Source organism: Tarenaya hassleriana, unplaced genomic scaffold (assembly GCF_000463585.1).
Source record: "Tarenaya hassleriana unplaced genomic scaffold, ASM46358v1 Cleome14, whole genome shotgun sequence".
Taxonomy (NCBI): domain Eukaryota; kingdom Viridiplantae; phylum Streptophyta; class Magnoliopsida; order Brassicales; family Cleomaceae; genus Tarenaya; species Tarenaya hassleriana.
Genome location: NW_010964598.1, coordinates 2796037 through 2806748, shown reverse-complemented (window position 1 = coordinate 2806748; position 10712 = coordinate 2796037). Strand labels below are relative to the sequence as shown.

The following is a 10712-nucleotide window of genomic DNA, read 5'->3' as shown; positions in this document are numbered from 1 at the left end:
CCCCCGCGGAATAAAGGCCTCTCGAGCACAAAAAAGTTTGTCTTTTGCTTGTTTGAAGATATGGGTTCTGTCTAAAACCCGCGTTTATTCCACTTTGTTTGCTCTCCCTTGGTCTAATGTATAGTGTTTCAAGCTAAGAAAAAGTCCTCTCCTTTTATGTTTGGGTTACAGATAAAAGATGGCCGGAGGAGGCGGCGGTGGAGCACCACCGGCGGCAAAGGACGACCCTTTACCACATCCGCCCAAGGAACAGCTTCCCAACATCTCTTACTGCATCACCAGTCCACCACCATGGCGTGAGTTCTTTTTTTTTTTCCCCTCCTCTCCCTGTTTCATATCCTCTGCTTCTTTATTTTCCCCTGTTAGTTCCCTCAAACTTTTCTTCTAGATTGTTATTTAGGTTTTGGGTATATCCAAAGCTTGAAACTTGTAAACCCATCTCGAAAATGATTCCGAGTGTTTAATTCTGTCTTTGCTTTTGTGACTCGGTCATAATTTCCATGCATTTTGGTTACACGACTGTTGTTTAGGCGCACAGGGTATATCCAAAGTTAGGAGCTTTCTCTTCTATCGAATCCGAACTTATTTACAAATCTCAAAGAGGTCCACTATGCTTTTGCTGAAAGTTGCTCTGATTTTTGGCATCAGTCCTCGCCATAGATTCCTTACCTTTTCTTTTTGTTGGAAGGTGGGGATTGATTCTCTGCTTCTTTTTCATCAAGAATAATTGCAGGCACAGTGAGAAATATCCAGTTGCTTTAGACCAATCTAAACTTTTATTGTCTGTTAATTAACCAGTGATCGATTCCTTCTCATGGGTTCAGGAAACATCTTTGGTTTATATTGTCCTAAACCATAATCTAATGATGCATGATTCTGGTTTTATGATAGGGTTTTGAGTAACATCTACTGTTGCAAAATATGGAACCTGTTTGTCATGAGGATCCACCCTTATTTTGTTACAGCTGAAGCTATTTTACTTGGGTTTCAACACTATCTCGTGATGCTCGGGACAACGGTTCTTATTCCCTCGGCTCTCGTTCCTCAAATGGGAGGTGGAAATGTAAGACTCACCGAAGGAATATTGACACGAACCATAGTTTTTCTGTATCTATTGATCTTAGGTTATGTGAAAGCAAGCATCTTTCTGATTCTGGCAGGAAGAGAAGGGTAAGGTGATCCAGACAATACTGTTTGTTGCTGGATTGAACACCTTGCTTCAGACGCTGTTTGGAACAAGATTACCTGCTGTCATTGGGGCATCCTATACGTTTGTCCCGACTACAATCTCAATCATGCTTTCTGGGAGATTCAATGACACTGCAGATCCAGTCGATGTTTGTAACTCGAACCTGTTACCCGTTAAAATTTTCGTCAATCTTTTTTCTTTTTGCGAATTCTAATATTTAGCTTGAAGGTAGTAGTTGTAGTAATTGACTCTGAAATCGTGGTTATGATGTTGTTTCAGCGATTTAAAAGGATCATGCGGGCAACACAAGGTGCACTTATCGTTGCTTCTACTCTTCAAATGATCCTCGGCTTCAGTGGTCTTTGGCGTAATGTTGTGAGGTCAGTCTATGAGCTGCAATACGTAACTTTTTTTCATTTGAATATCGTATTATCGTGTGCTATTAATTCATAACCTCTCAGTGTGGTAATTTGTTGATGATTACATTTGATTCTACTCTCTGTTGTGAATTCCTGTACCATTTGTCCTTAAGGCTCGGTATAAGATTTGTGAGTTCAAATATTTTCGGGTCATCTTCAGGAATAAATGTTGCTTGAAGTTTCTTGTTGTTTCAGGTTCTTAAGTCCGCTTTCGGCTGTTCCTTTGGTTTCCTTGGTTGGTTTTGGGCTGTATGAGTTAGGCTTCCCTGGTGTAAGTAGCCTTCTTGTTCCATAAAACAAATCCTAAAGTAGTATTCGCCTCTTTGAAATCTTAAGTCTTTCCTCTTAACCGTCAGATTGCCAAATGTGTTGAGATTGGGCTGCCGGAGCTTATCATTCTGGTATTTTTCTCACAGGTAAAATCTTTTCGTAGAAAGTTCATCTGTTCTCGTTCTCATGAATGTATCCTTGTATGTTACATTGGTTGCTAATTCTGGCAGTACATGCCCCATCTCCTGAAAGGAGAAAATCATGTGTATGATCGTTTTGCCGTCCTATTTTCTGTGGCTGTGGTGTGGCTTTATGCCTACGTCCTCACGATCGGCGGGGCTTATAATGGCGCTGGACTGAAGACTCAGACCAGCTGTCGAACTGACCGTGCTGGCCTTATAGGTGCTGCTCCATGGTATGGTTGTTCTCGTAACATGGTACTGAATCGTTGGCACAAAGGAAAAAAAATGGGGCCGGCTTTTTTTTATAACAAATTTCTTGGTACAGCAAGAATAAAGAATCAGAAACTTTTGAGGTTTTGACCTGTTGTATCGCTGCCTTTTGCGATAGCGATTGTGGGCGTTTTCAGTGCGTTTGCTGGTGTAATTGATGTTAAATCTTCATTTTTATTGTTGTATACATAATTTCATGCCATGAGTTGCAGGATAAGGGTTCCATGGCCTTTCCAGTGGGGAGCGCCATTGTTTGATGCTGGTGAAGCCTTTGCCATGATGATGGCTTCTTTTGTTGCCCTTGTCGAGGTACTCAATACCAAATCCCATGGGCAACTGAGATTTCTCCTTCTATGATATATCTGATTCTCTCTCTTTGGTTTAACTGTACTTCATAAACAAAAACAGTCCACAGGGGCTTTTATCATTGTCTCTAGATATGCAAGTGCCACTATGATGCCGCCTTCTGTTCTCAGCCGCGGTGCCGGTTGGCAGGTGAACTCTCATACTATTAATCATCTGAATACCTTTCTAATCTTGAGATTTATCATCCAATAAACAAACCTTGCATGTTTATATTTATATTTTACTGACAAATTAGATCTTGTGCCTTTTTCCAATGATGTTTTGGTCCAGGGAATTGCCATTCTGATTTCTGGGCTGTTTGGTACTGGCACTGGATCCTCTGTTGCTGTGTAAGACTTTGTTTCCTCCTGTTCCTTTACGTGTATAAAAAAAATTCACATGGGTCGCTTGAAAATCGGAGTGATATCTTTTTAGGGAGAATGCCGGTCTTTTGGCTCTTACAAAAGTCGGTAGCCGGAGGGTTGTCCAAATATCAGCAGTCTTTATGATTTTCTTCTCCATTCTTGGTAAGCTCTGTCTCGACGAATTTAAGTGAAGGTTTTGTATCTTCCTCTGATGTACCTCTCGATGCATAACAATGCAGGGAAGTTTGGGGCTGTTTTCGCGTCGATACCTGCTCCAGTTGTTGCTGCCTTATACTGCCTCTTTTTTGCTTATGTGGGTATGTCCATTTCGTTTCAAAACCCGAGCTTTTCGCCCCTTTTTCCCCCCCCTCATAAAGTAGCCAGTAGAGAGAATCACGTTCATCATTCTCGTAATCCCGATGTTCTTTTTACGTTTTAATTATCGATGCAGGCGCTGGAGGACTGAGCTTGCTACAGTACTGCAACCTGAATAGCTTCAGGACAGTGTTCATCTTGGGCTTCTCAATCTTCTTAGGCTTGTCAGTGCCACAGTACTTCAACGAGTACACTTCTGTCAACGGTTACGGCCCTGTCCACACCAAAGCAAGATGGGTAAGAATTGTATCTCCTCGCCCTCGCCCCCTCGGGTTTCTCGGTCCTACTGACTATCGGTCTCGGGTTTCTGAGCAAAAACGCCGGCTCTGGGTTTGTGCAGTTCAACGACATGGTCAACGTGCCTTTCTCGTCAGAGGCGTTTGTGGGAGGATGCGTGGCGTATTTCTTGGACACGACAGTGTACAAGAAAGACGGGTCGATCAGGAAAGACAGAGGGAAGCACTGGTGGGACAGATTCTGGACCTTCAAAGGCGACAGCCGGACTGAAGAGTTCTACTCTCTTCCTTTCAATCTCAAGAAGTACTTCCCTTCTGTCTGATCCCTTTGTCGCAACTCGCAAGTGTGTTCCTGTCTTTCTTCTGTATAAATGTGCTCTGGCCAGACAAATGAGGATGGAATAAAGAACATTGTGTAAGTTTAGCTCAAAGCATAATTATATATTCTTAATATTAAAGATTAATAAAAAAAGAGAAATATTCAGGTTTTAAAATTTCATTTTAAATGGATATAACTCAGAAAAAATCTCCTAGTTTTTAAATTTCTTAAAAATGTTAAACCATAGAGTAACATTGTTTTAGTTAAAAAAAGATATTTTCATGTTTGTATTATTTAAAATGACATGCACTAGAACTTTGGAAAACAAAAAAATTTTAAATCAATCATTTTTTTTTAGGAAAACATATCCATGTAACATGTGGATATAGGAAAACCGGATACGCATTACGAGGGGGTTTTAACCCTAATAACCCACTTGGGTCGCAGCAATTTCAGGGTACACCACCGAAAAAAAAAAAAAAATTTGCGACTTTATTACGACTAATATATAACTAATATACAACTAAAATAAGAGTAGTTTATTAGTCGTAATAAGTTGTATATTAGTTATATATTAGTCGTAATAAGGTCGCAAATTTTTTTTTTTTTTTCGGTGGTGTACACTGAAATTGCTGCGACCCAAGTGGGTTATTTGAGTAATATTCCCCATTACGAGAACCCAATTTCTGGATTAGGGTTCATATCCCGAATGATGAGAACCCGCACCTATGGGTACCATCTTCGGAGGGATTAAGATTCAGCCCAATGCTCGAGTATCCGGATGACCTAGATCCAGCTACAGGCTCCGAATCTCGGAACCCAGAAGATTCGGCCGAATACCCGAATTCGAAACCCTAGTTGTTGGATTGGATCTGTCCGAACCCAACGACTGGTGCCATTTTTATTCACTTGTAAGCAAACTGATGAATTTTCAATCATATGTAAGTGTTCCGAATCGTTGGATGAATTCTCCATCACATTGTTACATTGCAATCCACAGGCCGCAGTACCCGGCTGCGCTGCAGTGTCTTCGCCTACACGTCATGGCATCGACGCCACAATCTTCGTCGCCTAAACACCGATGGCTGCTTAGTGCGTCACGGACATGGCAAGCGCTCTCCACCTGCTGCCCCGAGGCTGTTCCTAAGGCTGGACAGACTTGCAACGACATGGCGCTTACCCGTCGTCCTCCCCATGTTTCACCCTGCAAAACACGGAGATTACAATTCCAAAGTCTAGAGACCAGGGCAATCAAGTTGGATTGGGAAATATTTATGCTATAGTCGAATCTTTATCCGTAGGTCTCAAGGTATCTGTACTCATATTTGAAAGTTTCGGATTCCGAATTATGAGTACCTGACAAAATGTTTGGGTATATGCGTGTATACGAACCCGGTAATCATTCTGTTGTACGGCTAATAAAAACACTGTCCCCTACCCGTGAAAGGCCAGTGCCCAAAAGTTGGGTATCAAAGGGTCGGGTACCTGCGGGTATACCCAATTTTTGGGTCTTTATGCCCACCTCAAGGGCTTAACACTGAACAGTTGTTCCCTTTGATCAATAAGTTCAAGCATTAGCTTCGTTTTCGGTTTCAGAAGCCTAAAGCCTCATCTATCAATCAAAGAATTGTGTCGGTGTATTTGGTATCTGTTAATGCATTCTCGGAGTACAGTGCACGGAAAGAGTCTTACGCAATACAGCCAGCGATAAGAACTTGTACTTCTTTAGAATGTCGGTTTGTGTTTCAATTTTTTTTTTCGTGGGCATAAATGTCGATGCAAGGAATCAAAAGAATGGAAACGATACCTTTGAAAAAGTCCAGTTTGCTGATAGATAACTTTCCGGTAGCCTCTCATGCCAGGAGCTCGAAATCTGTATGGGATGGCCCTCAGTTGTAAATACGTAATTCTTCTTGGCCATGAAAGAATCGTCGAACAGGAGGTATAAATATTTGCACCTACAAAGATGTTGAAAACGATCAAGATGATGTAATGATCTCCCGTCTACACAATTAACGTCCAGCGGAAACAATAGGAGAAAGGAACACAAATCTCACGTCTCGGCGAGAAAGAAACTGTGCTGATGATCTTCCAGTTGCATGGTTGTAACGTCTTTAACACTAGCGAATCCACCTTCCACTTTTGTATAAAGATTAAGGGATTTTACAATCAGTTCTCCAACTTCTATGTACCATGGATCTGCAAATGGATGGGAAAAAAGAGGGATGAAACTGAAACTAATTGTCGATGGATATGGATTTGATATAAAACATTCGAGGGTAAGAGAAAAAACAAAACCTTTGGTAGCTTGGTACAGGTAGAAAGTGGATTCTGCAAATTCGGGACGCAGCGGATAATATTTCTCGGTTGGGTGTATCATTTGATGATCCAACAGATACCTGAACATGAATTTATTCCCGGGTTCCCGTTAGTACAGACAGCAAAATAGGAACAGAAGCATAGACCTCAGATAAGAAGTTTGACAAGAAAAGACATCTCGATGGATACCTCTCGGGCAATACACCAAACCTCTCCCATACATGGAAAAACTCACGGTGGGTTGAATTAGCAGCTGTGACGTCCCCGGCGAGAACCTAATCATAAGAACACAAGAAGGGATTTATTTTAAATGATTTGTTGTTAAAGAATTTGTCAAAAACCGATTTATTTTACCTGTAGGCCAGGCCAAAACGCCTGAAGGCTTGTGAGCTGCCAGTACGTTGCTTTCCCAGTCCACATATTGGCTTCATGGTACCTAAACTGGGAAGATAAGCACACTACTACGTCTAGCAATTTTTCCAATTTTAACACAGTAAAAGTCCGGAACTATAACTCGGAAATCTTAAATCGCGACTAGTATATTACCAAGGACCATGTCTGAAATATTTCTGAACTGCGAGGTACGCGGTGTGGAACATTCTCCAGTAGTCTTCTTTTCCGAAAAGGAGATAGGCCTTGAAGAGGTACTCATAGAAAGAATCGACCCCTGAAAAAGAGTAAATGAAAATACACGTCAGGATGAGAGAACACGATAGGAACATGCTTATTCCGAATGCACAAAAAAAGGTTACGTGTGCTTAAGCAGGCCAAAAAACACTCTGAAAATTACAAAAATACCAGCACCAATGCCGGAAGAGTACTCTATCCACTCCCCGGTGACCACATCCAGTGTTGTTCCAAGTAGGTTTAACGAGCTCCGCATGCTCCATAGCTTGCGAAGGGCTCGTAGTGCAGCTGACTCAAATCTGGGGTCACCAGTGAGCCTTGACAGTGCTCCCATTTCAAGAATAAGAGAACCTAAGGGGCAAAATTCACATCAATAAATTACGGGACCGCATTTGGAAACGTCTCCCAAAAAGGAAGAAATGATCCCATTTCAAGAGCAAGACAACTTTAAAGGTAAAACGCATATCGATAATTCAGGAATATATATATATATATATATACCACATCCAGAAGTGCTTGTTTCGGTTGTTTCTTTCTCCATGACTCCATTCTACCCAAAAAAACCATATTTGGAATTAAGAATCTATAAGCCAGGAGATCAGCAGAGCAAATGAAAACAATTTTGACAAATAAGGCAAACTAAAATTCTTATTTACGTCGGACAAAACATGATTTTCCATTAAGCGAAATTATTTTGGGTGCTTTATTATCCATTCCGGCAATCATGTTCGAATTAATACCTTCAAATTAATCCAAGCGTACGGTAATCCTGTCGGTGTATCAAAAGCAAGTAGAAAGCGCCTTCCTAAGTCTTCGGCTAATCTGAGAAGTTGATTGTCATAAGATCCTTGGATCAACCTATTAGTTGGATCAATTGCAAGAAGATGAGCAGATATCAGTCCTCCGAGAACTCTTATATTGCACTACAGATCAGAAGCAAACAGAAAGCACCGGTTAGAAACGTCAAATTCAATTAGATTTGTGTACGAAACTTGGAGATCCATCCGCATTATTTAAAGCAATCTTTAGGCTTTAGGGAAATTTGTCTACAACATTCAAGTGCTCATCAGAAGAAATCAGCTGGACCAACATTCTGATATTAAAGAGCATCCAAATTAAGCTTTGCTGAAAATGATGGAGGATTACTTTTTACCTCAAAAAGGTTGACTCGCGCATCAACATCGAAGGTTAAATTTTCTGAAAGCCAGAGAACTCCCCTTTCAAATTCTGTACGGTTCCCCAATATAGCAAGGCTGAGAAAAAGGAGAATCATTTCAAATTGGCAACGGGAAACCTCCATGGAATCATTTTGGCATAACGTACCTGGACAAGGATTCAACAAGTGTCAGAGCTGATCCTTTATAATCTGTCGGTAGGTGTTCAAGCTGGAAATCATAAATCTCAGAGTCAAACTAATGCTTAAATTCTTCTGATTGAGCTACTTGAACTGGTTATTTACCTTCAGATTTCCAAGCTCGCTGAGGGAGTCTGTGAAACTTTTCGTCAGAGGTTTAAGCTCGTCATGCTGTTAAGAGATAGACAATGGAACCGAAGTCAGGAAACACCCAACAACTACACGGTTTTCTAAGGTCATCGGCAATGAACAGATTGAACGGACTCTGTGCACTTGTTCTACTTTTGGAAGACATTGTGTTCTATCACCGACCTTGGCTTTCCACATATAAATGCAACTAATGCAACCCTACCATAAAGAGTTTCTCCGTAATTTCGAAATAGGGCTTAGCTAATCTTGTTACTAGAGAATCAAAATGAGCATTAAAACTTGACCCGACTAGGTGTAATCCTTTTGTGGTAATAAGTTGGAGTTAACTCACCGGAAATGCATAAGTCAGGTAGTTGTCGTATGCATGGTAGAACCTGCAAAGAAAGAGAAGCAGGTACGAAACTATCAGCAACAATGCTCCTTTCCGTTTATTCCCTTTCAAATTAATGCTACGTCATTTTGAAATACCACCAAGAAACAAAACAACTGATCAAGTTTTCCTCACAAATTAGAATTTCCGACACCATAACGAGCAAAGTCCAATGGATAATTTGACAGTTATCACAGAGATGTCAAACCAACCGAAGCCCGGTCTTAATACTTTTAAGTCCTCAAATAGTGTCACCTTGAGCAAGAACATTATGACATTCAGTAGAAGCCAAACCATGGATGTGTCCTGTCCTGAGGTGCGATGTGAATTCCAGTTGAGGCTTCAACTACAATTAGGTCAAAGCTGAGAATTACAAGTATTCAGCGAGTTTCTTGAACTAATCTGCCTGAGATTGTTGTTAAATAACTCTCCAACCTCGAACACTACCAAAAAAGGCCAACAATTCTCATGTAGACTAATTATCATGATTTCGAAGAAGCTGATTGATTGGGCATGATAAAGAAGAGCAACGATTCAGACCCAGAAACACCAAAACTAGTCGAAGAACACAGATTTCAAGCCCGAAATATCCAAAACCCACCTAAATAATGCATATTCCGAACCGGGTCAATACCAAAATTGAGAATTGAGTATCAATAAAAGCAAAGAAACGAGAAATTCCAGAAAACAAAATTAACGCAGATCAAAACGCAAAGTATCAAATGGATATCTCACATCTTGCGGACTTTCTCCCGCATCTGTTTCTTCTTGGCTTCGACTTCCGGCGATGAAGATGAAGATGAAGGCTGAAGGAAGGTTGTATACGAAATAACTAACAAGAGCAATATCCATTTCATGGGCTCTCGAGAAAACATGTTTTTGTTCATCTGGGTTCTCGAGTGGGACCAAATGCAAGAAATCAGAGGAGAAAAAAAACGTCAGAGAGAGAGAGAGAGAGAGAGAGAGATGACGTGATAATTGGCTGTATGAACCAATCAGATGGTCATGACAAAAAAAATGTCCTTTAAGAAAATTGATCGACCGTCGTTATTACTGCTACGTCGTTTTGCTAACAATGGCGAGAGTTAAAACATTGCGATGAGATCAATATTTGGATTTTGTACTTTGGTTGTTTTGTACGGACAAAGTAAGTTTGGCTAAACATGACAATGATGATACGCAAAATGATTTATAACTGATACTCAAACTCTTCAATTTGATTCATTTGTAATTGGCTGTATGAACCAATCAGATGGTCATGACAAAAAAAATGTCCTTTAAGAAAATTGATCGACCGTCGTTATTACTGCTACGTCGTTTTGCTAACAATGGCGAGAGTTAAAACATTGCGATGAGATCAATATTTGGATTTTGTACTTTGGTTGTTTTGTACGGACAAAGTAAGTTTGGCTAAACATGACAATGATGATACGCAAAATGATTTATAACTGATACTCAAACTCTTCAATTTGATTCATTTGATTAAATTTTATATGTAAAGAAATTTTAAGTTTCTTTTTATAATTATACTTAAAATATATGGAATCGCACCATATGATACATTTCAAAACAAAAAATCCTGTAAATACATAAATTTTAAAAAAATACATATATATAAAAATAAATAAATTTAAAAATACTAAATAAGTACATCAATTCTTTTAAAAATATAAAATTCTTCATTACCGTTAAATTTGTTGCAATCATAAGACATCAATACATTGACACACTGTCAAACCATTAAAATGTCATTAATAAGAAATTTCGAAAAAAAAAATCGGTTCAATTTGATTTTTCTAATATTTTTTTTAGAAATTTATGTATTTATATAAATTTTTTGCATAGGAATTCGATTATATGAAATCTTTTTTTGGTTTTGGGAATTCATTAATTTATGAATAGTTATGAATTCAAAGCTTAAT

The 10712-nt window shown here is 39.6% G+C and overlaps 2 protein-coding genes across 4 annotated transcripts in view; one reads left to right on the top strand and one right to left on the bottom strand.

Moving 5' to 3' along the window:
• The window catches only part of LOC104808303 (nucleobase-ascorbate transporter 5), a 4976-nt gene extending 901 nt beyond the window's left edge, over positions 1 to 4075 (top strand). The window contains exons 2-15 of one of the 2 annotated variants that reach the window (XM_010533968.2): positions 172 to 296; positions 966 to 1063; positions 1161 to 1337; positions 1469 to 1569; positions 1804 to 1879; positions 1965 to 2024; positions 2241 to 2293; positions 2543 to 2639; positions 2739 to 2825; positions 2967 to 3025; positions 3111 to 3202; positions 3280 to 3357; positions 3492 to 3652; positions 3756 to 4075. In XM_010533968.2, the coding sequence (XP_010532270.1) occupies positions 179 to 296; positions 966 to 1063; positions 1161 to 1337; positions 1469 to 1569; positions 1804 to 1879; positions 1965 to 2024; positions 2241 to 2293; positions 2543 to 2639; positions 2739 to 2825; positions 2967 to 3025; positions 3111 to 3202; positions 3280 to 3357; positions 3492 to 3652; positions 3756 to 3974 (1476 nt within the window). In that variant the 5' untranslated portion in view covers positions 172 to 178 and the 3' untranslated portion in view covers positions 3975 to 4075. Of the gene's footprint in view, positions 1 to 171; positions 297 to 965; positions 1064 to 1160; positions 1338 to 1468; positions 1570 to 1803; positions 1880 to 1964; positions 2025 to 2108; positions 2294 to 2542; positions 2640 to 2738; positions 2826 to 2966; positions 3026 to 3110; positions 3203 to 3279; positions 3358 to 3491; positions 3653 to 3755 lie in introns of both variants that reach the window. The other variant, XM_010533967.2, reaches the window with a different exon arrangement.
• Positions 4076 to 4843: 768 nt separating this feature from the next.
• On the bottom strand, positions 4844 to 9731 carry LOC104808302 (alpha-mannosidase I MNS5). Of its 2 annotated transcripts, XM_010533966.1 has the most exons (15): positions 9526 to 9731; positions 8752 to 8794; positions 8376 to 8441; positions 8240 to 8301; positions 8070 to 8169; positions 7657 to 7839; positions 7418 to 7466; positions 7088 to 7267; positions 6836 to 6956; positions 6644 to 6725; positions 6479 to 6564; positions 6269 to 6369; positions 6028 to 6169; positions 5778 to 5928; positions 4844 to 5174 (listed from the first exon to the last, which is right to left on the bottom strand). In XM_010533966.1, exons 1-15 carry the CDS (start codon positions 9675 to 9677, stop codon positions 4953 to 4955), a joined length of 1740 nt encoding a protein of 579 aa, XP_010532268.1. In that variant the 5' UTR covers positions 9678 to 9731; the 3' UTR covers positions 4844 to 4952. The 2 variants fall into 2 exon arrangements, with proteins under 2 accessions (XP_010532268.1, XP_019057472.1); XM_019201927.1 differs by having other exon boundaries at positions 6028 to 6369.
• Positions 9732 to 10712: the final 981 nt, after the last annotated feature.

Bases quoted from the DNA above. Each gene is read 5' to 3' on its own strand.
- LOC104808302 (XM_019201927.1), bottom strand. From the start codon at position 9,677: ATGAACAAAAACATGTTTTCTCGAGAGCCCATGAAATGGATATTGCTC. The intron at 8,302-8,375 runs GTAAATAACCAG...TATGATTTCCAG, and splicing joins GCGAGCTTGGAAATCTGAAG to CTTGAACACCTACCGACAGA. The intron at 6,565-6,643 runs GTAAAATAAATC...TCTTATGATTAG, and splicing joins CGTTTTGGCCTGGCCTACAG to GTTCTCGCCGGGGACGTCAC.